Source organism: Zingiber officinale, chromosome 6A (genome assembly GCF_018446385.1).
Source record: "Zingiber officinale cultivar Zhangliang chromosome 6A, Zo_v1.1, whole genome shotgun sequence".
NCBI classification, from domain to species: domain Eukaryota; kingdom Viridiplantae; phylum Streptophyta; class Magnoliopsida; order Zingiberales; family Zingiberaceae; genus Zingiber; species Zingiber officinale.
In genome coordinates this window covers 121,126,007-121,152,450 of record NC_055997.1, presented here as the reverse complement: position 1 = coordinate 121,152,450, position 26,444 = coordinate 121,126,007, and the positions used below count along the sequence as shown (strand labels likewise).

At 38.2% G+C, this 26,444-nt stretch overlaps 2 protein-coding genes and 1 pseudogene across 2 annotated transcripts; 1 reads left to right on the top strand and 2 right to left on the bottom strand.

The window, feature by feature from the left end:
* Nucleotides 1-1,058: 1,058 nt before the first annotated feature.
* Nucleotides 1,059-9,994, bottom strand: LOC121997804 (annotated as a pseudogene).
* A 587-nt stretch (nucleotides 9,995-10,581) lies between these two features.
* On the top strand, nucleotides 10,582-13,202 carry LOC121997803 (protein CHUP1, chloroplastic-like). The gene is made up of 4 exons (XM_042552429.1): nucleotides 10,582-10,926; nucleotides 11,060-11,127; nucleotides 11,206-11,904; nucleotides 12,196-13,202. Exons 1-4 carry the CDS (start codon nucleotides 10,710-10,712, stop codon nucleotides 12,985-12,987), a joined length of 1,776 nt encoding a protein of 591 aa, XP_042408363.1. The 5' UTR covers nucleotides 10,582-10,709; the 3' UTR covers nucleotides 12,988-13,202.
* Nucleotides 13,203-13,466: 264 nt separating this feature from the next.
* Nucleotides 13,467-17,211, bottom strand: LOC121997802 (beta-galactosidase-like). The gene is made up of 18 exons (XM_042552428.1): nucleotides 16,951-17,211; nucleotides 16,775-16,870; nucleotides 16,589-16,701; nucleotides 16,435-16,501; nucleotides 16,259-16,351; nucleotides 16,042-16,185; nucleotides 15,837-15,925; nucleotides 15,660-15,765; nucleotides 15,503-15,590; nucleotides 15,320-15,438; nucleotides 15,087-15,251; nucleotides 14,846-15,015; nucleotides 14,639-14,748; nucleotides 14,455-14,564; nucleotides 14,263-14,373; nucleotides 14,072-14,173; nucleotides 13,798-14,003; nucleotides 13,467-13,692 (listed from the first exon to the last, which is right to left on the bottom strand). The coding sequence occupies exons 1-18, from the start codon at nucleotides 17,125-17,127 to the stop codon at nucleotides 13,581-13,583; spliced, it is 2,178 nt and encodes a 725-aa protein (XP_042408362.1). The 5' UTR covers nucleotides 17,128-17,211; the 3' UTR covers nucleotides 13,467-13,580.
* Between the last annotated feature and the right edge of the window lie 9,233 nt (nucleotides 17,212-26,444).

Below are 26,444 nucleotides of genomic sequence, written 5' to 3'. Positions count from 1 at the left end.
AGATATAGCGTGCTAGGCACAAAGCTTTTACTTTTGGTTGCATGAAGGCAAAAGGTGCTAAATTGCCCCTAACTTGTCAAAGTATGCATCATGTATATTTATGACTAGTAGATTGAGAAATTAAAGTTCTCTTTTCAGCTGATATTCAGGCCAACAAGAGTCTCAAAGTGAACCGCAACAAATCAGTACATAAGACAATTCATTGGGCACATCTTCGAGCAATACATTTATCGACTTATGTTGATTGGTTACGCTCTGCTGATTGGTTAGCAAATATTTTATTGATATAGAAGACAATGTAAAAGAGTGAAAATTGATAGTTTCCAAAAGAATATCAATTGTACAATGTAAGCCTGATATACAAAATACACTGGTCACATTGAGTTTCCAATTTTAACAAATATATAACTTTAGTCACAGTTTGAGAAGTATATTTCTTCAGTCTTTATAGCTTCACAGGTGATTATTTTGGTTTTTTATGCTGGTTGAGTATGGTGAAATTCGATGTGCAGGAGTTTCTGATTTTCTAATTTTTTTTGCGGTTGTCATAAATTTCTAGTATTCTTTGTGGTTGTTCAGACTCATGTGGATTTAGGGCATTCGTGAATTTTCTGTTGTGACGTTTAAGTAGGAAGCCAAATGGAGGAAATAGGTTGTAAAATATAATTCATTTGTCAAGTTTTTAAGTTGAAATGTTGACATAGATATGCCTAAGCAGGTCCATATTCTTCATTTCTTTGTAAGAAATTATTTCAAATGGGCATAAAAATCTGTATACGTTGTAGTGCTCCCCCTGGCTATAAAAAAAAATTATATGACAGTGAAATCAACCGTGCTTTGAGTTAAGAGTATTATGCAATAAAGAAATACAACAAAAAAATTAATGTAGTATCAGCAATAATTTAAGAGTGTGCATAGGTTTATTAAAAGCTAAAATATTTATAATAAGATGAACATTAGTACTTTACCTACCTTTCTTGATGGTCCAGAACCTGTCCTTGGTGGAGGAGGGTCCAATTGGATCACATGCAAAAACAGAGGAGCAAAGGAAGCTAATATCACACGAAACAAAAAATATGTCAATGTAACATTGCTCATCTGAAATCAGCTAAATAATATTTATTTAGGATTTAAAATAGAAAATTAGTTAGTAATATGAAGCATGAACTGGTATCTGGGAACACAAACCAACTGATGCAGTCAAATGCAGATCGGAGTATAAAAAAAAGCCAGCAAAAAGCAAATTGCAGTATAAATTCATGAAGAGAAATAAGTTTCATGTCTTGCAACCTTTCTAATACTAAAGATATGGAGAGAGAAGCTAGTCACTTCTCACAAGCAAAACAAGATAGTGAAGGACAGAGAGGAAGACCACTTCATCATACTTCAAGAAGTTTTGAATATCTAATTCACCATTAACTTCAGGTTTAAATGCTGCGTACATTTCATAAAGTTTATCCCAAGCAACTTCTTTGAACCAAGGATGAGCCTGGAAAGAAGCAGTTAAACAAAATTCAAAATAAATAAATAGGTTCAGCAAGATATTCTTTTGTAAATTTTTAACATTTGAAGTTTACCTTTATTTGATCTGCCCCTCCACTGCCAGGCCTGTGCTCAACGTCACATAATAATCTACAAATAAGATCCTTTGCTTCAGGAGACAATATTGAATCTTTTGGAAATTTGAGTTGATTTCGCCAATATGCACAATCTAAAAGTACGGTTAAAAATCAGAAATTGGACAGTGGCAGATCATTGCAATAACCAAGATCATTAAACATCTAAAGCTACAATCTAGAAGACAATATCTAAAAGTTCCAACCTAGAATACACTATCTAAAAGTTCCAATCTAGAAGACAACACAGGAGATTCTGTGCCCATGTGAAATTAACATAACACTCCAGCAAAAAATCACAAGAAAGCACTAGCTCAATTTAGTATAAATTGTGGCATAGAGACTCACGGCAGGAAAGTATCTTTGTAATCAACCACTTCTAGTTTAGTTGCTCAGATGCAGGATTGCTTCATTCCGAAAGGACTTAATCTATTCCCGTCAATTTGTTTGCATGTACCTCTATCTTCAGAAGTAGCTCCAAGATTTGTATAACCAAAAATTAAGTCACTATTACATGATCACAATGCTTATGCCTTGAACAGTTTGCACCTCATGGGTACAAGACAGATGTCATAAACACAGTTATTGAATTGGATCTCTCAGTCAACTAACTTAGAAGGAATCAAAATTACTTCAATCAAAGATCAAGTGTTTAAGTCATTAGATTCTTTTTTTTATACCAATCTATCAATTTTTTATTATCAAATGACAACTAGACAAACAAAATGAAAAATATAATGTGTATTTGTAGAAAATAAGCAGAGTTAAAGGATGGCAATATTATAGCTACAGAGAACCTGTAAGGTCCTAAGGCAGGCAGGCTCATCAGCAAATTATATGACAATTCAGAAGCAGACATGATTCTATCATCCTAACAGATTATAATCATACTGATAAGTTTTTATCAGAAAAATAATTGTATAGCTACGAGTTTAGCCAGATTTAACCTTTTGGCAAGTAGTTTTTGGATCATCAGAGTAGAATGGAGGATAACCAACAAGCATTTCATACATTATTGCACCCAATGACCACATGCATATTTCTCCAACAATTAAGTACAACTGAATATACTTGTTTCCATGAGATATAGTGCATAACCATCCTCAACATTTAAATGCAAATAGGCAAGAGCATGTATCCATGTGTTAGAATATGAGTGAAGAATTATTAGAGTTAATATGTTGAATAGGTTTAATCTCAAAATGGATACAATAATTTGCTAATCTTTAATGAGAGAAAATGTGCCTACTCAGTCAATCCATCAAACCTAAGTCAGTTTTCAGTGTCGTAAATATTATTCCATGATAAACAACATATACTACAAACACTCAAGAAGTAGATATTGCCAACAATTTATAAATATTAATCATATTACAAGGGAATCCGTGCGAACAAGGAGTAGGCATTAAATGCTCCAGCTACACAATTAAATTGTTCTGCAAATAAAAGTTTTCTAGTAATATAAAAATAGGTTTCCATCATTTAGAAGATTCAAGCAGTAACATCAAGTTGTGATGCAGAATCATTAACGAGAAGGGAAAAGATAGGGAAGAGAGCAATGCTTTTAAAACTGGAACATCCAATTCAACCGGTTAATATGAGAACTGAAGCCCGTCCTGGTCCTGTTTGATGTATGAAAACCAGGGTTTGAAAAAATTGGTAAAAGGAGCAAAAATCAGCTTGAAAACGTTGAATTGGTAGAACCAGATTTTTGAAACAGATATATTTTAAATAAGCATATGCACAAACTATTTGAATCTATATAACTGGTAGATAACGGTATAAGATTTTTTTTAGTATATAACTTTAGCTATATGTTTGAATATGTTTTACTGTACATAAGATTTTTATATTTCAAAATGATTTATTTTAATATCTTTATTAAACTAATATAACATATCTGATACTTGTAAAAGTATAAATCATATTTCAATAATCAGTTTTCAATTCGACTGACTTGTTGAACCATTAAACTAATATCCTCAATGGTTCAATCTCCTGAGAACATTGGGAGATGGGGAAAAGTGGGAAATAAGATGGTAGACTGGCAGTGTAGGGAGAAAAAGAGATTCAGAGTACATCAATTCATATCAGCATAACACGGAGCCGTTCATTAGACAAGCCCTCACATAGGCACTAGAGAAACCAAAAACTACCTACCAAACTTACTAGACAAAACACCACACTCAATACATCATATACTAGAAAAACTCAATAATTAATTAAACTCTATGATGTTCAACCTTAGCGGATAGACTCAACTCAAGCTAGTTAAATCATAAATGTAAAGTGGTCTAATTGATGTAACTTCAATTTGCGAACCCAATTGATCAGCTCTCACACTCAGTCTTATGTCTTGCATATGGTGGGAAACTGGGAATGGAATCACAGTATATTGCATGCGAGATCTATAGATCATTAGACTAGCATTAGTTAACAAAGGTTGATCACCACATTGATGATTTCTTGTGGTGGTGCTTTGAGTTATGTCCTATATATAAGTTGCTGCAGACGTATTGAGACAGAGGCATGAAGGTTTGGTGAGATGGCAAAGGCTAAGGGCTGACTGTGTGAGAAAAGTACTAAAAATATGAAAGGTAATGCCAGAAAAAGAGGGAGAACTGAGAAGAAGAGAGAGGTAAGGGAAGGAAAGGGTATGAGGGGATAATGTGACCAGAGGAACCTAGAGGAAAAAGAAAAATGGGAGAAAATTTGAAAAAGAGGAAGAGAAGATGGGGTTGTGCTTTGATGTCACTTGATGCAGAATAATAGAAATACGATTTAGTTAATTAAACAAGAATCTTTACATAGCATTAAGAAGGAATTAACAACTAATCATTCAATCCAAAAACAAAAACATCAATCTCGTTTTGATAATTACTAAAAGGCCCCAACAATTAATTCAATAGCAGTTTAAGGACTGCATCAAGTTGATTTTCTACTGAATATCAGATAAAGATTACAACCACAACTAGAAAGCATGTGGATATGAGGATTCAGATTTCAACAATTACTTACCAATCACACTCCATGCCATATCCTTTCTTCAATAATACTTCAGGAGCAACATAGTCTCGTGTTCCGACCATGGAAAATGCCTAAAAGAAGATACGTTATATCAGAGACTTGAGCTATGAAAAGGAATAATATGGGTAGTAAATTTTACTATGAAAGAAAACAATCATTCCACAGAGCAGTTATGAATAAGATATTTTAGTAAATATACCAGCTTCTGTTCATTTGCCAATGCAGCACCTCTTGAGGGCTTTTCCATATATTATCATTATGTTTATCCGAAAACCCATCTATATCCCTCGACTCCCGGATATTTTCATCAGGCATGGGCTCATCTTCCTTCAATATTGAAAGCTTTGAACAATCAATAAGCTTGCACAAACCAAAGTCTGACAGCTTCATGTGACCATTTTTGTCCAATAGAAGATTGTCAGGCTTTATGTCCCTATATGTAGATCTTGAAATGGTGAAAAAATATCGAAGAATATAATTGAATGTGACAAGCATTTGTGACTTCTAATCTGCAATGTACAGACCTGTGAATATAATTATGTTTATGAAGATTCGATCGCCAGCACACTTTGAGCAATATAAAACCTAGCAACAGTTTCAGTAAGGTATCTTCAATAATGAGTAGGGTCATCATGTCCCCTCCAGGAAGATACTCCTTGATTAGGTAAAGGTATTCATCACCTTGAAATGAACAGTATAAATTTACAATGTAATAGCTAGCAACTTCAGCGAACAAGTTTCTTTCAGCTCTTACATGTCCCACCTAAAAGAGAGCATGGAAGCTACAAGTGAATTAAAAAAAGAAAAAGAAAAAGAAAAAAAAAGACCTATCAAATAGGATGGAAGATGTCAAGTAAGAAATACAACCGTTGCTTACAGCTTCAATTACTATTTATATACAAGGCAAGAGCAGCATTGAAGAAAGGTAATCTGAATGTTGGAGAGCAAACATATAAAATCAAGAAGGGGGAAAAAGTAGTTCTCCCTTTTTTTAATACACTACTTGGATGTTTGAAGAATTATAGCAAAATTTCAAATAATCAGTCGCAAACAACCCTATGCCTTCAAAAAAGAAATACAGGAAATTAGACATGATGTCTTACCTCCCCCCCGCTAACCATTTCAGATTTCCTCAACTTCTTCATGGAATAAGATGACTTCTCCCGGCAAAGCCTGACCTGTATGCTGTCCAGATTACATGCTAATGGGATTGTGTCATTGTGATCTTTGAATGATAAAGCATTTCAATCCAATTTGTATACACATCATATAGTATTTCAGATCACAGGACTTCATGGTCTTTGATGGTAGAAAAACAAAATTCAGAGAACAAAAAAATATGAATAATATCATAGGATTGAAATATTGAATTTATCAGATACTGTCCAGCTAAATTAACAATATGATAGAATCATATTTCTGTCTAACCAAGTAATACAGGATGAGATAACTGTTGATGTTGTCTTCAGCAATTTTCAGAATAATGCTCAGATCTTGTTTTAAGAAAATCTGGAAAAGTAGTTCATGAAGTCAGCAAATAAATCTAAAGCATTTGAAGAGTCTTTTTGTACTAATATGACCAGATGCAGAACCCTCCATTGAATTTTTAGCCACACTTAAACAAGTATATCATAAGTGTCACAAATCTACAAAAAGAAAACAAAAATGCAAGAATATCAGTTAGTATTCTTTTTCGCATCTATAACCATATTAACGGACATATGGGAAGAACCAAAGCAATTTTCTAACTGCAGGTGCAAGGCTGTATGTTTGCATATTTTAGAATTAATTTCCCTTCTGCGACAAAGATCATGCAATTTCAGACCTCCCCAAAAGCCCCTCTTCCAATTATCATCAACAGCTCAAATCATCGACACAAATCTTATGCCTTTTAAGTCTCATATATTCTGTCTCTTTCTCTCGAGCTCTTTGAATAAATTGAGTTGCTCTTCCTTGGAAACTTGTGAAGAAGCCAATGTTCTCTCCAAGAACCAACGTCTACATTTGAACATATTCTCATCAAGCACCAATCCATGAGATTCACCACAATTTCAAAAGTTGATATAAAAATAAGAACATATGTACATATATGTAGGCTGTCATATATATCTCTAGCTAAAATATTTTCCAATGAAAAATACAACAAAGTTACCACTGTTTAGCTAAAGTCATAATGCTAGTCCATCTAAACTTTGGTTCCACAATCAATAAACAATCTAAAATAGCTTTCATTCAAGAAATTTCCTTAGAAGTTGAGACCACCAGAATGTGAGCAAGGTGGCAAGTATATTTTCGGAGGATCAACAGAAGGGCACACAATCATGAGAGAGTAGAAAAAAGATACGAAAAGTAGGCCCTTGGTGATTAGTAATGTGCTTAATCATTAATAAGCCACTAGTGTCATCTTGGCCATTACTTGGTTAGCTTTACTTTAAGAACCAGCCATGTCAAATATATGCTACACTCAATTTTAGGCCGTGAAGTGTAATATACTTTTAATAAGTTTCAGTCCTTAAGTAAACAAAGGGAATAAATTTAAACTTAGATTTCGAAAAAAAACAAATAAGGATGGTCGGATAGCAATCGTCAAGAAACATGATTAAGAGTTTACATGATTCAGAATCATATCAGTAGCATAGAAAAAAATCATCATAGGCATTTTCAATTTTTGTAGATTATGCATTCTTTATCTGAGTCAATTAGTTTGCAATTCCCCTTTCAGAGCCAAGACACTCTTAGAACTTGTCATGTGCCTTGCTTGCAAAAATATACACTTCCAATTCAATCCTTCTTTTTTACAAATTTGAGTACAGAAGCAAACATTGCATCTGCATTAAATGTGGTCCTTAGAAAGAGTGAGAGATAAGAATTTATCACTCTGAGAAGTCAATTCAAAGCAACTTTAAATTAAAATATCACATTTTTCAGAAGGATAAATGAAGTTAATTCAAAGGGATTTACACACTAAAAATAACAAGACTGGGATAGCAAAGTATTAGCAGTAGCTCATGAGTTTAACTTCTAAATTATGGCATCAATTTCAATGATGAAATATTCATCAAGGGAACTAAATAAACATCACTGAATTGTATAAGCAGTGCACAATAGTCATGCTGGAGGCTGCACACTATTTCATATTATGTTCTTTATCATATTCATTATTATCATTCAACTCAGCTCAGATGGCAACTATATCATATCAAAATCCAACCAATCAACCAATTAGAAATCTTATAAAAAACAACTTTGGAAAATAGTAGCTCTACAGGTGGAACATGATGCTTCGACTATGACATTTCATAATTCTAAATAATAAAATAGGGATGGCCCAGCTATGACTTTTAAAATCCATGGCCTACATATTAAATTATTTGGGAATTGACCAAAGGGCACACGCGGATTTGAGAAATTCCCAAATCATGATGGCAAAAGGCGAATACGCTCGCCCCCAGCGCCCCCGCCAACCCGTCCCAGGGCCAACACGGAGAAGATAAATCACAGGCGGCTACTAGCCTTTGGAATAGTGACTAGCACATAAGGGAGATATTTATCTCGACTTTGCCGAGATTCGAACCCCGGACCTCATGATGGCAACACCTCATGCGCTAGCCACTAGACCCATCCGAGAGGACGAGAAATTCCCAAATCATGCAGCATACTTTGAGAATGACAAAATGACGTACTAATTTGGATGACCTTCCGTTCTATCCCTCCTAACTTTTTAGTCTCCTTCCTTTGCATGCAACTTTCCTCTCCTCTTCCATCCGATTAAATTTTTTTTTCTCTCCTTTGCATGCAACAATCACTATGGTGCTGGTTTTTAAAAACCGGCACCACTGTGGTGGTCACTCTCAAATCAAGCTCAATGTCGTTCTAGTCTCTAAGAAATCAGGTCCAAACATTCTAACTGAAAGTTAACGTAATACTGGAGCATCTCTGGAGACCCGAAATAAGTAATGGAGGACACCTTTGGACTCTTTGCAATCTCAGAAATTTACAGAACCTGAAATAGGTTCAATTTGAGCTCTCTAGGTCGATTAATTGACCGAGCTCTCTAGGTCGATTAATTGACCGAAATTCATTGATGGACCTAAACTATTTGGATTTCTGCAAACTTGCACCCATCTGATAGGAATTAGTGAGAGGAAGATAGATATGATGTCAAATGTTCTGATCAAGGAAAACTATAGGAAGTGTGGGGAGACCAAGACCACTTTGGGCTTGATATGCAAACGAATCAAGTCCAACTTGGTCATGGTCTCTAGGAGACTAGGATCACTTTGGGCTTGATCTGTAGACATTTCTTGATTAGAATCAAGGGTTGACACCATATCTACCTTCTCTCACTCAACCCTACCGGATGGGTGCATGTTTGCAAAAATCTAAATAGCCCAGGTCTATCATTGGGTTTCGATCAAATCCACTAATCAACCTTGAGAACTTAAATTGCACTCGTTTCATGTTACGTGGGTTTTTGAAGTTGCAAAGAGTCCAAGATGTCTTCTATTACTTATTTCAGACTCCTCAGAGTGCTCTATTATTATGTTAACTTTTAGCTAGAATGCTTGGGCTGTTCTTCTATGGACCAGGATCATGTTGGACTTGATCTAAGAGCAGACCATCACCGCAATGTTGGTTTTTAAAAATCAACAGCACCACGGTATTAATGTAATTAAGTTATTGTGCAACTTTTAAAAATAAGCACCAAGCATGCATGCAAACAAGAGAGAAAAAGGAAAAATTTAATCGAAGGAAAGAGAATAGAGAAGAGTTGCATGCCAAGGAAAGAAGAAAGAAACTAAAAAGTTAACTTTAGCGGAAGGGGTAGAATGGAAAGAACGCTCCAAAATCAGTGTGCCCTTTGGTCATTTTTATGTGATTTGAGAATTTCTCAAATCTGCTTAAGCCGTTATCAATTCCCATAAGTTATTTTCTCACGAACTGAACAGAAAACTAAACCCATGTTAGACGACACTGGTCGGGTCGGGTCAGGAAGTGGATTTGTGTATAGCTTCGCCGAATCAAAAATGAAGAAAAACAAAACAAAGGAGCTGCAATCAATTCATAAAAAGACAGCAGCAGAAGAGTGGGATCAAATCCAGAGAGACCGAGATGCCCACTATACCCGAGATCAAGCAGCTCGAGATCGAGGAGAGAAGGGTAAAGGGGCCAATCGAGCAAATGGAGTACGTAGGCCGACCTTTCTTCCCTCTCGTGGATGTTTTCATCTGATTCTTGTAGTGGTTCTCAATGAACTGCTTCGCGGCGGCCACACGCTCCATCGTCAAGCTCGACCCCACCGTCTCCTCCCCCTCTGACTCTCCCTCCTGAGGGGGCGGCCAAGCATAAACTAAAACTACTATTATGCTGTTTTTCCTATTTTAATTTGGACACCCAATTATTATCTTTTTATTATCATTTTTTATATTTAAAATATTTTTCTTATTTTTAGAAAATTTAAAACTAAAAAAAATCCTTTTTAATCTGATTTATTAAAATAGCATCCCACTAATTTTTTATTAAACAATAATAAATAACCATGAATTTTAAAACTTGGATGAACTAAACAAAAATTAGTTAGATCTGATGGACCAAACATATTAATAATAAAAAAAAAGTTATTTTACATTTCATTTCAGTTATGTCAAAATATTTACATTGAAATATTTGTCAACAGCTGCATCGTCAAATACAGTGGAAGACAACAGCGGAGCAACTGCTGAGGTTGGAAGAAAAAAGACAGCAACAAACAAAATCAAATTGAAACGTAAACATTTATAACAAAAAAAAAAAGGTAACGTCCGCCAACAGACCCAACAAATCAGATCAAATTCCAGCCAGAAATATCACATCAAAACGTGGGCCAAGAAGCAGGTACACATGCGGGTGAACGTAACGGTCAACTTGTTAGAAGCCAAAAAGAAAAGCTTTGATCCTCTTTTTGGCCCTGGTGATGGTTTACGCGCCGTTGAGATTGAGAAAGCGCGCACCTCGTACGCAGACGATCTCGAAGGCGGCGGCTTTGGATTGATGCTTCTCGAAAAGGTGTGATCTTGGAGCGGGTCGATGACCGCGGAGGTAGATGGGACGGCGGCTCATGATGGCCGGAGAGGTGGCGTGGAGTCGGAGCTGGTGGAGAGAGGGAAGAGGGACGGAAAGCCTCTTTTGGTCGAGATCGGCATCGCTATTGCTCTCTCGGTAGCTGTGTTTCTCGTTTCCCAGTTCCGGCGGCGGTCCCGTCGTCCTCGCCCTTGTCCGCCGCCGCTTCCGATCCCGTCTTCAGGTTTTCAATAACTTCGTTTCTATCGTTTTTTTTTTTAGCATCATTTTTGGTTTTTACTAAGTTTTAACCGGGAGAAATTGAAAGCCCTAATGAATCAAATCTGATTTTACTGCATCTGATTACAAATTAACAGCTGGTGGGGAGCTGCGCACTAGCGAGAAGGATACCGACGGAAGCCAGGATTTCCGCAACCTAAAAAACGTAAATTTCCAAGAACCAATTTAGTCGATCTCCTTCAGTTTGTTTTGTTTCTGTTCATTAGATGATCATGTTTAACAGGAAGAAGCTAATGTAAATGGCACGTCTAACACCACGACGAGGCTATCTCCTACCAGTAACACCTCAAGCGACGCAGAGGGCTTCCTTTTGCCTGAATTGAACGATTCTTTAGTTAAGGATTTTGAGGTGTCAAATATGGAGTGGCCAAAGGTGAAGGAAGAGATCACGCGGCTAAGGGAGATGGTTGCGTTCCTTCAGGAGAGGGAGAGAAATCTTGAATTCCAGTTGCTTGATTCCCATGGAGCAAAACAGCAAGAAGCTACCATGAGAGAACTTGAGAGTCGGTTGAAGATTAGTGTGATGGAATCTAAGATGTATAGTTTGAAGATAGAATCTTTGAAGACTGAAAACCAGAAGGTAGAATCTCAGATGGTGGACTATGCGATAATGAAGAATGAGCTTGGGGCTGCCAGAGCAAAAGTTGAGTTTTTGAAGAATAAATTTGAGTCGGATAGGGAGAAGGAGAAAGAAATATTGGCCTCTCTTCATGAGAGGATTGTATCTTTGCAGCACAGGGAAGAAAGCTATGTAAATAACAACGCAGAACTGGAAACCAAGTTGAAGAGCTTGGAGGAGTTGGAAAACAAAGTTATAGAACTAACAACTATTAATTCAAGGCTTGTGGAGGAGAAATCCAATTTGGCAAAGAGGTTTGAAGCTCCACAAAGTTCCAAGCCTTCAGTCCTTGAAAGTACAAAGGTTTGTCTCAGTTCTTCGTTTAGAAGATTTCACTGCTAACAAGTGCTAAAAATGTGAGGTACATAATCATGTCACTCCATCTGCTGCAACTGTTTGTGTTGTGCTTTCTATGTGGTTTGGTATATTTTTAATTTGCACCCATTCTCTTCTCCAAATGATCTTCTCAAAATCTTTTACCTGTTTGTGCTGTTGGGGTATCTCAAAAAAGTAATACCAAATTTATGTCCAGCGGTGCACAATTGATGCTTCAGTTCATTATAATGTCTGAAGTTAAGTATAATTTCATTGCAGGTGGAAGAACTGCACGAAGTCAACCAACTGAGGAAAATCAATGAAATCTTGAAGGAAGAGATTGAACAATTACAAATGGATAGGTGTGCAGATGTTGAGGAACTGGTTTATCTTAAATGGATAAATGCTTGCCTAAGATATGAGTTGAGGAACTATCAACCACCTGCAGGGAAAACAGTTGCAAGAGATCTCAGCAAGAGCTTGAGTCTAAAATCAGAACAGATGGCCAAACAACTCATACTGGAGTATGCAAATTCTGGTGCAGATGAGGGAAGTCTAAATCTTTTTGAAGCTGCTTCGGAGTATTCTTCACAAACTTCTACAGAAGAACCTGAAGATACTTCATTTGATACCTTATCGCTAACACGGAGTTCCCACAGAGCAAAGTTTCTCAGCAACCTTAAAAACCTGGTATTAGGAAAAACCAAACATAATAGCACAGATTTTGCAGTGGATGCAACAACACCAAGTTCAGCACGTTCAGAAAGAAAAGTGGAGGATTTTCAAGAAATGAATCAGTTGTTGAAGCATAATCAAGATTTTTCCTCTCAGATAAATTCTAGGCTGTCGTTGGACATCCAAACACTTCAGAGGCTTGAACTGGAAGAAGCAAGCACACCTCATTGGAATGAAAAAGCAACACTTAGTAGAAACGAGCCACAATCTTCTTTAGAACTGTATCACGACCAAAATAATCTGATTGCCCAAGAAAACACCTATTTTCCAGAGAAAGCTGAGTTGAAGAAGTTTGCAGGTGCTTTGAGAAGTTCAAAGAGACACGTTCAGAATTAAGGGAGGGTCAGCATCCTCTAGATATTGAAGCCTAAATATTCCTTCACGCTTCAATAGTTACTAGATACACAAATAAGTGTCTGGATATACACGTTTGACACACTAATTGGTACATATGGCAGATGCTGCCAAATATTCATAAATACCATTAAACATGTGTTAAATTCTCTTGCTTTTGTTTTCTTAATGAAACTAAAGGTTGTGGCCATTTGAGATTTTTGTGCTCTTGACACTGGTTAGACGCTTCCTTCTTTTATGCATTCTCCTTGAGTGATGGCAAACATTATGTAGGATACATGAAATCTGATTGTGAATACAACCAAAATGATCTGGTTTACAGTTTGAGCAAGAGGAGTTGATGACCTGATTGTCATAGTAGTTGTTCCCCTACTGAATTACTTGTTTGTTTAGCCTTTACAAGCTTAATCAGGAACGGATTTTCAATGAACGAATAGTAAAATCTAATAAATCTCCATGCAAGTTTATGCACATCTTATCATTTTAAATTGGCCAAGGAAAATATTTTTTTTCCGTTTATTGAGGGAACTGCAAAACTACATTGACAGCACAATATTTTCTAATTTTATGTCTCATCATTTTGCTGTTCTCTTCACCAAAGAAATGCCACTTGGATCCCCTCCCAACTCTTCAAACACCACAAGGTAATTCCCAGTTGGATTTAACCATGATCGAGGAACATGATACCTGACATTTAAAACCAATAATTAGTTAGTGTTGAAGGTTGAAACCCTATCTCCAAATTTGCAAACTGGTTAGCCTGGTCTAGGTTTCAAAAGATTGTGTACTCACCATTTTTGAGAAGGCTCTCCACAGTTGCTCAGACACTTCTTCTCATTGTAATTGCCACGGTAATCACAGCTCCTACAAATGCCTGATGCCTTGTTAGCAGGCCAGTAGCGGCCAATGCCCTGCCCATTGATCCATATCTGACCTTTCCCCATGCTGCTCATGTCCAAAGCCAATGGCTCATTTCCAGATGGAGCATTGAAGTAGGCCTGCACAGTGAGACCAACTTAAGGTCGCCACTCCTACAAAGTAAGGGTCATGCTGATACTCCACTGACCTGGTACCAGGTGAAGGGCTGGTCCTTAGCTGCATCTCCCCACTTAACTGAAGAACTGCCACTAGCAGTGTGCAGATTCAAATGCTCACCATGTGTACCAATCTGCAAAGTGCAAACACATCATTTTCTTTCTCAGATACTAATCAGAAAGGAAATGCCAATAAAGAAATTGAAAAGTGGATAAGGGAAACCTGATAAGTCCATTTCTGTGATGACAAGTCTCTCTTTCCCTCATTAAGGCCATCTAGGGTAACTGGCCCTAGAACACCCACATTCCATGTCTCAAAGTGGTTACCAATATTCTGAAACAAACACAAGTAAGTTCATCAGTTATGAGATTGATTGTTTTTTATTTTTTTTATAGAAATATAGTTTGCACTCACTTGTAAGCCAACTGATACACTCAAAATGGAGATCTTGTTGCTTCCTTGCCACATTTTCACATTCCCTGAATAAGTTATCTTTGGATTGTCTACACCACCATACACGAACCCTGTGGAAAATTCACTGTTTAGATGTATAATTTAGCGAGTGAAACGAGATTGGTTAAGCGAGAGCAATACTCACCGAACTTCTGTCCATTGACAAAAACATGCATGGCATGACCGGCCGACATCACAGTCAGATAAGGCCACTTGCCAGTCTTCAGGAAGTGTTCATCCGGGCTGATGTCGACGCTGAAAGGATTGTTAATATATGGGTCATTGACTTTGCTTCATCTGATCAAAGATTTCAAAAGTAGTTAACTCTCTGATTACATCTTGTTATACTCACTATGTGGTGTACCAAAGGTAATCTGACTTGTCCCATGTCAAGCTTAACTGTTCAATTAGTCCATCTTTTGTAAAGGAACTACTGTCCAATGAGCTGATATCTTCAGTATAGGACTTAAAAGAGAACCCTTCGAACCACGACATCTTGATCTGTGAAGTTGGAGCTGCTACCTGAATTGTAATCGAACATTAGTCCCAAAGTCGTTAGCATATAGCGCATTCATGAACACCCAAAATCTTACCTTTGCAGTGTTGAATGTCACGGTTTTGCAATCAGGAAGGACACTAATGGACCAAGCTGGAAGATCATAAGGGAATCCATTGAAAGTGACTCTAACAGCTGAACTAGGATCATTGTTAGCAAGGAATGCAGCACAGGCACCGGAGTTCGATCGGAACACATGAGCCTATAAGGAATCAAAGATAAGTTCTTGCCAATTTTTAAACCATTGAAACACTGTGGAACTAAACAAACCTCTTGACTGTTTCCAAGTTTGGTGACTGTGGGATCCGCTGACACAAGGGCCGGCTCACAGAGTTTGATGGCCTTGTGGAGGTCCCTTAGGTGACCCCATTTAGGTTGCCTCAAGAGCCCTGGAAAAAGGGTTTAGTAGCGTAAACAACAGGTTTTAATAAAATAAATATAATTTTTTCATACCATATTCATCAATTGGGGCATCATAGTCATAGCTTGTTGCAATGAAAGGGCCACCGGAAGTTCGACCGAAATTTGTTCCTCCATGATACTGCCAATCTTTTTCACTTGAGTTACTTGTTAATTGAAAAATCTAAAGTAAAACACAATATTTTCTTACCATATAGTAATTGATGAAAGATCCACCTTTCTGTATAAACTTTGCAACTGCATAAGCTATGTCCTCAGCCGGCCTGTAAGGAACTGGGCCTCCAAAAGCAGTGAACCTATGGAAATCGAGACAAATGAATTAATTCAGGATTTTTTTTGTGGTAATTTAAGGGGATAAAATAATTACCAGCTAGTCCAGAGTTCTGTCCACATAGTTGGTTTATTCGGTTTATTTGGAGAGAACCAATCGCAGTAGAAATCATTGCATGTGTTTATCTAAAAACACAACGCCAAAGTCAATTAGTTTTTTTTTTCTTTTTTAAAGAAAAATAAGAAGAAAAAGGGAAAAGAAAAACACTAATTTAATGAGAAGAGGCCTATTGGGGACTTACTACTGGATCAGGGGCATCGTCTTGTTTGCACATAACCCATGGAACGCCTGTGCTCAGACCCACAGCCATTTGAGCAGCCCAGTTGGTGTAACGCACAGCCGGAGCACCTCCATAAAATTCTACGGGACCGTATTCATTCTCAATCTGCTCAAATTATATATAAATAAATAAATAATATTTTATTAAAATTTCGTTAAACACTAAAAAAAATGCTTACCTGACATAGTATAATGGGGCCGCCCTGTGTCTGAAACAGACCTTCGGCCTTCATCATGGAGACGATCTTCGTCGTAAAACTCTCCATCGCCGCCTTTTGCATTAAAATAAAAGGGCTTTTTTTAGTTGGAGATCAAGTTAACTATTAAAAGAAAGGATTTTTATGATAAATCCTACCTTGAAGGGCCCATTGTCTGTCCTAAACTGGATTCCAGGAACATACTTAAGCCAAACAGGAAATCCTCTATTTTATAACAGATGAGTTACTATCAGCAGATTGGATGGGAAGAGTTTAAAGAAGAAGAAGAAGAAGAAGAAGAAGAAGACGTACCCGAAGTTCCATTCTGCGCAAGCATAAGGACCAATTCGAAGATGAACGTAGAGGCCGGCCTCTTTCACCAGCTTGACGAATCGAACGAGGTCGTAATTGCCTCCAAAGTAAAACTGTCCTTGAAATCTTTAGTTCAAGAAGAAAGCAGGATTGGAGAACAGAACAATGGAGGAGTTCTAGCAAAACCTGTCCTTGAGAAGGCTCGTGGCCGTTCCAGAACACGTAGCTCTGGATCACATCCAAGCCACCGTCTTTTGCCTTCTGTATAAGGTCTGGCCACATCTGGAGACGATCCCAACAATAAAGTTCAAATTTTGCACAATAAAAACTAAGAAATCCAGAGAATAATGTTTCATCCTTACGTCCGGAGTGCTCCTCGGGTAGTGTATCGAACCGGAGATTAAAATCCTCCTACGACCGTCGATGATCAGCGCCTTATGGTCGTAGCCGACGGAGGCTTCCACCGGCAACGTTGACGCCGCCAACATCGCCGCCGCCAGCAGCAGCAGCACCAGCGCGGGGAGCCTGCCGCCGCTCATGGTGGCCTTCCTATCCGTCGTCCTGGCTTCAAAAGCTCCTTCTGAAGTACTGTCTAATCTCGGACTTCCCCTGTTCTCGAAGTGTGAAAGAGAGGGAGACGGAGGAAACTGGAGGGAGTCATTGCGCTTTAAGAAGGGGGGAGACTGCGAGCTCCGGATTGGTGGAAAAATGGAGGCTCCTGTGTAACTCACGGTGACGTGGCGACATCATCCCCGAATTCATTTTTTTCTCTCCCGTCTCTTCGCTCTTAATATATCAGTTAATTAAATTATATCATATCCATAATATATGATAATTTTTTAAAAACTTTATTTTGATAAATAAAATTAATAATTAAGTATCTTACTATATATGTGCTAAAGGGACAAGTTTTTAATAAAATAGCTCTTATAAGTTATAAGGAATCTGATAAACCCAATTAAATAAAATTTTAATTAATTATTTTTTATTAGAATATTTTTTTTATTAACATTGCTGAAACTTATACATATAAGCTAAGAATGGTAGTCGGACTAAAAATGTTATCTAAATGACTCTCATGCTTTTAAAGCTCTTTCTTTTCCTTTAAAAATCCAAAAATGTAAGATATGACAAGTAAAATTAATCAAATTCTTAGCTGGCCCCCAGGCTATAGCTCGCTTAAACTAATACTTGGCCCCGTCCTTCTAAAGGTAGAGATGATGAACCAAATAGTTATGCTTTTAAATTGCAAATCTATGTTGACATCTTCGAGAATAACTTTTATCTTTGGTTTTGAACTTTTGATAAATGATCAAGAAGGATAAAAAAAAACTTAAAGAGTATCTAAAGGTGCACTTCCTTCGAATGAGACAGTTTATTCTTCTTTTGTGATCTAGACTCTAAAGAAGTAATGAATTATATATAGTTGATCTTATCGATATTTCAAACTTTGGTAAAACGGTTTTAGGTAGAAGGTTGAACTTTATCCCTGCCAACCTGCCTCACCGAATCTTGAGCAAGCAAGACATTGCGTCCATTAATGAATTCGAAACACGATAGAGACTTGCCGTGTCACAAGAGTGATGTTGGAGTCGATCAATATGGATTATTAACTAACAAAGTCATTCCGTTTAATATTTGCTTGCGTGACTCCTTGTCTCAACGTTTGTGTCATCAGTATACATTCCTGAAAAATCTTTTTTTTTTTTTTAACTAATTCAACCATTTTTAAAAAAATAAAAAATGTTTTTTATGATTTAAATAAAATAGAGTGCTTTTAGATTTATTTTTGTCTTCAAAGTGGAACCAGTGTAAAAAGGTCAACTAATTGTAGAACCTTTTGAAGTCAAACTGTAATCCAAATAAAATACATTTCTTACTCTCCTAGTCAGCATTTTATTATCTATCCAATTTGGATATGTATACTATTGTGACTGAAGAGGAATGTATGTCATTGTCGATCTCGTACAATTAGAAGTCCTTAAAAAATAATAATAATAAAAAATAAATAAATTTGTATGCTATTGTAACTGAAGGGGAATGTATGTCATTGTCGATCTCGTACAATTGGAAGTCCTTAAAAAACTAATAATAATAATAAATAAATTTGTTATCTTACTCATCTCTAGTATTAATATCACAGATATAAAAAAAATAAATATAAATACATAAACATTAGACGTAGGACAGAATAAATCTCAAGTCAATTGGAAGTCTCGACGGTAAAGTGATACATAATTTTTAAAAAAATATGGCATACAGTAAATTGATTTTTTTTTAACTATTTTATTATAAACATTGATATGAGAGGTAATCAGTTAATATTACATAGTTAAGGCTAAGTCAATAGTCTTATTAAGGTGGTGATTAGAGTCAACAAAAGGTACAAACCGCCTCCGACTTTGAATTGTCCTTGACTCTGCGTGGGCCTCGACTCCGCGTCAGCCTCGACTTCGCATTGGCCCCAATTCCATGATCGTCCCAACTCCATGTTATTCCTAACTCCACATCGGTCTCAGCTCCACACCACATTGTGCTCCATAACCGTCCCAACTCCATGCTATTCTCGACACTCCATAGCGGCCCCAACTCTACGTTGCTCCCGACTCCGAACAGGCTCTATATCTGTACCGTTGCTTGCGGAAGATATGGACAACGTGAATATTTTCTTCGAAGAACGTGGGAAAACGCAGCCATTTGTTCTAGGAAACGTGGGTAATGTAAGTGGGAATCTCAAAACACATGGACAACATGAGGGCATAGTCAAAACTCTATAAAAGGTCATCAGCTCCTAGGAATGCAGGTATGTGCGCACTTACCTAAACTTCGAGAAATCCTAGACCACTCATATTTTCTTCTTCATCCTCCCTTATCGAAGACATACTAGAGCGTAAGAGTGGTTGTACAGGGGAACCTCCGGTCGTCATTCTAACTCTCTACTTCTTGTTTACTTCCCTTTTGGCTTCGACGGATTTCTCTACAAAACCTTGGTGTTTTTAGGTGATCGACAATAAAGTTAACATCGATGTCAACTCATTGGTGACTCGTTGTCGATTGTCTCAAGCATAGTCAAATTGACGATGTCCGTGGGAACATTGAGTTAAGACATGAACTGAGACATTAAGATGGATAGCACGAAAAGATCTAATATCATCATCATGACAACAAAGGATTTCAACGAGTTGGTCACTATGATAGTGCAGGCGGTGCTGCAAGGATAACCTCAACAATCAACATCACTCATAACCAACCCTCCTATGGAGGTGCCTCCTCGATCAATTGAAATGTTTGACCAAAGGTCGACTCGACCGATCGGAATGCCTCAAGGGGCAATCCCCACTCTCATCGATACATCGGCTATACTTATCCTTGAAAACTTCGGGAGAAACCCGCCATCAAAACCATTTGAAGTGAAAAGCTCCTGCATATGGAGGAGCAAAGGTACCTCAAGACCCTCCATTCTCAAGAACTATCTTTCAAGATTAACTACTACGTCATTTTCAAGCACTGCAACTCGGGGAATACAATGGAACAATCGACGTCGAAGACTACATATGTATGTTTGAGAACACCTCCCTATTATATTAGTATACGAATGACATTAAGTGTTAAATCTTTTTAACAACTCTCTCAGGCTCGATGTAAAGATGGTTCAATCGAATTCCAGCTTCCTCCATTTGGACCTTCGAGGAGTTCAAAACTGTATTCGTGCAGCACTTTGCCACCAGTTGGAAATATCATAAAACTCCACATGACTTGTTTGTTCTCAAGCAAAAGCCTAAAGAACATTTTAAGGAATATTTGCAACAGTTCAATTGGTAGCTGATACGAGTTATAACGAGCGGATTCAGGAAATGACAGGGATATTAAAGTCAAGGTTGGGACAGGGTGATGTTTGTTAACTGGTTCTGTTGATCGCCCTACATCAACGTTCTGAAAGTGCGCCCGAGTGTTTTCCAAGCAGGATGCTCAGATAGAGCTGACCGATTATAAACCTGATCTAACATAAGGTTGCTTGTGTACGCTCGACTGGACAAAGCTCGATCGAGGTTAAAGGTACTCAGCCTTATAAAGCTCTTAGTATACGATCGGCTGAGCAAAGGTCGAACGAACATAAGGTTGCCTGTGTGCGCTCGACCGGGCAAAGCCTGATTGAGCTTAAAGGTACTCAACCTTATAAAGCTTTTAGCATACGATGGGTCGAGCAAAGGCCGAACGAACATAAAGTTGTCTGTGTGCGCTCAACCAGGCAAAGCTCGAGCGAGCTTAAAGGTACTCAACCTTATAAAGCTCTTAGCATACGATCGGCCTAGTGAAGGTTGAACAAACATAAGGTTGCTTGTGTGTACTCAACCGGGCAAAGCTCGAGTGAGCTTAAAGGTACTCAACCTTATAAAGCTCTTAGCATACAATCGGACAAGCGAAGGCTGACCGAACATAAAGTTGTTTATGTGTGTTCGACCAGAAAAAACTCAAGTGAGCTTAAAGGTACTCAGCCTTATAAAGCTTTTACCATATGATCGGCAGAGTGAAGGCCGAACGAACATAAAGGTACCTATGTGGTATCTAAATATACGATCGGCTTAATGACCGACAGGGATATATTCAATAGAAAGTATGTTCAATATATGACCGACTTAATAACTGACTGGGATATATTCAACAGAAGATATTCTCAATATACGACCGGATTAATGACCGACTGGGATATATTCAATAAAGGCTATTCTCAATATACGACCAGCTTAATGACCGATCGAGATATATTTAGCAAACAAGTAGTCGACAACCGTATGACATCCTGGCGAACTTGTCGGGAAATATTCCCTCGAAGCTTCTTCATTAATTAATCAATAACAGCGATACACTCCTTTGAGTATTTCATCAAGGGCCCAAGTTATAAACGACAAAGGAGGTACATCTAAGATAGAAAAAAATTTCTTGGAAGATTATTACATGATATTTAGGTTGTACTTCTCTCATCTTCTAACAAACTCTAACAAACTTTGGACTACCTCACAATTGTGGAGGTTATGTAAGGTGGTATAAAAGGAGAATCCTCTCCATTGACAAGGTATACAATGCAAATATCTGCATCTGAAACTCTACTTTCCTACATTTTTCCATTACTGTTCTTCTTCCACTTTCAAGCGAGGAAATTGACTTGAGTGTCGGAGGGCTTAGCCAGGGACTCTCACCCCAGACTTAGGTCACTAACGTTTTGTTGGCTCGTTTAGTTGTGTGCAGGATCGTTGAGGAATTTCCTTTAGATCTCGAGAAGCTTATTGTAAGTCGAGCAATCACCTATCGGAGCCAGCGCACCATCTCATCGTCTTCAGACAGGATCAAGTTTGGTGTCGCCTGTGGGAATCTTTACCTGGATCTGAAACTTTGTGATGGGAGAAGTTGGAAAACTCAAACCATAGCCTTAACGCAAGAAGATCTGGAGTTGCTCATCAACGCCAGGGTGCAGAAATTACTCCAATAACAATAACAAGCCAATACTGGTGGTATGTTGCGACCACCAAATCCGAAAGCATCAACAACCACTCATCAAAGGGAAAGAGGGGTTCAGGAGGAGGACCCTGCTCGCTTGCTTCTTGTGCTTCTCACACCAACTCGATGTTCCCGAGTTCTTTTTCGCACACTACTAGAACAGTTGGACCAAGGAATAATACCCCAGGAGTCTTTTGGAGAGGTACCTATGCGACACAGGTATAGAGGAAAAGCAGTGGCAAGTGATAGTTCTCCTAAGCGAATTGCTACTTCATTCTCTCAAAGGGTGTTAGATGATCCATTACACAAGCACTATCAGAACTTGAACATAGGAGAATATTTCGGAACCACTGACCCAGAGGATCATCTTCTCAAATTTGAGCACGCGCGCCCTTCTTCAGCAATTTACGGACGAGATAAAATGCTGAATGTTCCTCACTACATTTGGCGGAGTAGCCCACTGATGGTTCAAATGGTTACTAGATAATTCTATTTGTCTCTTCAAAGACTTTCCTAAGATATTTCTAATAACTGGCGATATTAGAAAACCCCTTGGAGCCTCTTCTCACTTAAGCAAGGGCCCAAGGAGACCATTCGGGCTAACATTAAGAGGTACAATCAGGTGGCTATGGATGTTCTCACGGTCACCACGGAGCTTTTAGTAAATACATTTTCTCAGGGACTTAATGATAATAATTTTTTTAAAGATTTGGTTAAAAAACCTCCAGCCAATTTTGACCTGCTGATTGAACATGCAACTAAATTTATTAATGTTGAAGAAGTTCAAGCTGCCCAAAAGAAGGAAGGTGTTGCACCCGCTTCCACTCCAGCTCTCGAGCACCCAATGACACCTATTCCTCCACCCAAAGAACCTTGTGCGGGTCCCTAATATCGTCATCCGAAGTCATGGCTGCAAGCCATGCAACATGTGGGGGTTTCTCGGGAAGCCCCATGATAGTACTGCACGTATCATCAAACAACCACTCACAACACAGAAGAGTATTACAATCTATAAAATCAACAATAAGGCAATCCCAGATAGCGTCGATGTTCCCTAGCCCCAAATCGTCGATTGTATGCACGAAGAAATAGCTCGCTCAAAATTGAGTACTGGGCAGCTAAGCCACAATCGAAAACTTTACAACTCCCAATCGGGCAAACTCAAATGCCTGCTCGAGTGCAACAAGAGCAACCATCCGTTCGGCAAGAAGAAAATCACAATAATGTTGCTCGGGGTAATATTAATATGATAGTTGGGGGCCAACTGATGACGACTCCAACTAAGCAAAGAAGTCACATGCTTGGCGTTTAGTCATTCATGAAGTCGGATGTAGTGAAAAGTAGGTGATTGGACTTGAAATTAGTTTTGGGCCTTGAGATCTAGAGGGAGTAGAAATATCACATAATGATGCATTGATAATTAAGGCTATAATAGTCAATTATAATATCTCTCACACTTTCATTGACATAGGTAGCTCCATTAATATTATCTTCAAACAAGCATTTGATCAACTATAGATTGACTCGAGCGAGCTCCAACCCATGTCTACTCCTCTATATGGGTTTATAGGTAATGAGATATAGTTGATCGGCTAGATAAACCTGGCCATATCCTTAGGGGAGGAGCCCCTAATGAGCACGCGTCGATTGGTCTTTATAGTGGTGGATGTACCCTCCGCATATAACATCATTTTGGGATTACGGGTAAATTCCGGAGGCCAGCGGTGCTATAAGTGCACCAAAGGAAGATGATGCAGATAGGGGGAGCACAGGTAAATCCGTAACTGAAGCTTTTGAAGTTGAAGGTCTAAGAACCCCTGTGACTGGTTCTTAAGAGGCCCCGGATATCTTTACGCCCAGCTTAGTCGGTTCAAAGGCCTACATTATCTTGCAAGAGCCAGATATCAATCTAGCTGGTTACATCATAGCAAGCTTGAGATTGTATCAACGATGTACCAGAGGTGCGGGTTCTTTTCGCTTGGCAAAAATATCCTCCGATGTACCAGGAAAAGTTTGCTCGGTTGAAGGGTGTTCTGATAATGCCAAAGTAGAGGATTGAGGCCTTTGACGTCTGGTGAAGAGAGGAACATCTGACTCAGAATAGTTAGAGGTGGACTTTGGAGTAGTGGGAAGTAACCCGCTAGAGCAGGAAACTTGTTCATGTTGACGACTCCTTAGTAAATTCTCGCCTAGTTGATTTAGAGCTTCTCTCGTTATCATGGGTTTTTTTGAAGAAGAAGGTCGCAATCAGCTATAAAAACACCAAAGATTTTTATAGCAAGCAAGTTAAGAGGAAGAGGAAGATTTCTTCTTACCGAATAAGGTACTTAGCTCAAGGTCGACTGGAGTAAGTCTAAAAATATACAATAGGTCATCTATAGTTAACTTGAGTAGGCTGAATTTTAGGCTCCTCATATATTCTATGGCTGGATCCAAATTCGGGTCTATATGAAGGTTCCTTAAATTAGGGACAGCAGGAAGGTTTTGTTGCCAAGCGGTGGAGTTAGAAGAAGGAGATGGGAGACGGATAAAGAAATATTTATCTCTCCATTCCTCTTGAGTTGGCACATGGTTGAATAAAATTACCTTAGGGTGAGATTGAAATTTAAACAGGCCTTTTGTTACCGAATGGAGAAGAAAGTAATAGTGAAACAGAAGGGGAGGTAAAGGAATATTAAGCAAATGGCAAACGATGACAAAGTCATTTAAGATCTTAAAAGATTGAGGGATAAGCTAGTTCAGGGGAATATTGAAATAGCGACTGATAGTGATGAAGAAAGGAGGCAAAGGGAAGCGAATCCCTGACTCGACTTGTTCTATAAAAATGGTGATGTTATCCGAAGGAGGGTGGTGAGGATAGTCCTCAGGGGTTGGGATTAACACATCGAGAGGAAGACCATAGTCGATATTAAGATGATAAGTATCGTCGAGAGTGATGTGGGAGGAGCATTGTGTGTACCACTCATTATTCTCTGCCATTCTGGAAGGAAAAGATTACTCAAATTGAAGAAGAGAAATAGTAGAAAGTCAGGAAGGAAACGAGAAGGAAGATGACAAAAAGAAAGACTTAGGGTTTATCCGTAGAGCATTTATAAGGACTCCTTGAAAAAGGGTTCCTAAATGAGAATCCTCTGATCATAACAGTCAGAAAAAGAGGGATCAAGTGTGAGCCATAAGATGGGGAAGGTAAGACGATGGAGAAAGAAAAAGTTATATACCTTTAATGAGGTATACACACGTGTCACCAATAAAAAACCTGCAGTGGTAATCGATTTGGCAAGTAGTCGATTCCAGAGGCGACGGCAGAGGCAAACTCGGCAGGGGGCAGCAAGCTTCGGCGATGATTCCGATCAAGCTCAACTCATCGAAGAGGGTTTCTCCGGTGTTTATCTTCTTCCCTCAAACCCTAGAGGTCGACCACAACGGGTTGCAAAAGCTAGGTCTTCAAGGTTTGGTGGTGGCAGCGAGCTCTGTCCAACTTCACCTCACCGGAGGGGTTCTCCGGTGTGATCTCCATCGCCCGATTCCTTCTGGTAGCTCCACCATTTGGGGTTCAGGTGGCAGAGCAAGGAGGCAGCGGTTCATTCCATTTCACAGCATCTCCATTTCCAGTCAACTTCCAGCGAGGGGGTTCTTCGGTGGAAGATTCATTCATCACATCATCATTGCTGAAGTGTGCAGCATTCCAGCAGTGAGCAGTATGTTCACTGGAGTTCGGGGTTTGATCTCCGAGCCTTCACGTGACGACGAGAGTAGTCATTGGTATTTGAAGAAGTTGTGTGGATTGTGGTTGGAATTCTTAGTTTATTTTATGTTCATTGCTTATGTTTACTTGTGTTGATGTTTTGTGTTGAATGCTTGTATTAACTTGATTTTTCATGTTTAAATTGTATGTACTATGTTTAAGTAGTTTCATGCATACAATGTGTTCAATGAATTATTTCAACCAATAGTTAGATTTATTTTGATGCATTTTAGTTTGGTTAATACTTGTTTTGTCTTGTTCGTTCAATTTCGTTAAGTTCTAATTTTGATTGAATGCAATTAGGATAGATTAGTTTAGGTTTTATTTTATGCTTTAGGTTTTGTTACATGTTAGTTTTGTTATGCTTTACTTCATGTTGCCCTCTTAATTTCTGCAATTGTAGTTATGTTAAGTTTAGTTTTATTACTTGCATTATATTTTATTTATTAAATTATATTTCATTTAATACTTTACTAATTCCTTAGTTTAATTGTGTTGATGGTTAGTCCATAGCGTAGAGTGATAATGCGTTGTTGATTAATTGTTGACACTTAGTTAGATTTCATTCTAACATTAGATTTTCATTTGTTAGGTTTAGAATTAAAATCCAAAACC

What these genes read in the sequence shown, in the direction of transcription:
- LOC121997803 (XM_042552429.1), top strand. Translation starts at nt 10,710, where the DNA reads ATGACCGCGGAGGTAGATGGGACGGCGGCTCATGATGGCCGGAGAGGT. An exon ending in GCTTCCGATCCCGTCTTCAG is followed by an intron (nt 10,927 to 11,059) that starts GTTTTCAATAAC and finishes ACAAATTAACAG; the next exon opens with CTGGTGGGGAGCTGCGCACT. An exon ending in CAGTCCTTGAAAGTACAAAG is followed by an intron (nt 11,905 to 12,195) that starts GTTTGTCTCAGT and finishes ATTTCATTGCAG; the next exon opens with GTGGAAGAACTGCACGAAGT.
- LOC121997802 (XM_042552428.1), bottom strand. Translation starts at nt 17,127, where the DNA reads ATGAGCGGCGGCAGGCTCCCCGCGCTGGTGCTGCTGCTGCTGGCGGCG. An exon ending in TGCCCCAATTGATGAATATG is followed by an intron (nt 15,439 to 15,502) that starts GTATGAAAAAAT and finishes CCCTTTTTCCAG; the next exon opens with GGCTCTTGAGGCAACCTAAA. An exon ending in GTGTATCAGTTGGCTTACAA is followed by an intron (nt 14,374 to 14,454) that starts GTGAGTGCAAAC and finishes TGTTTGTTTCAG; the next exon opens with AATATTGGTAACCACTTTGA.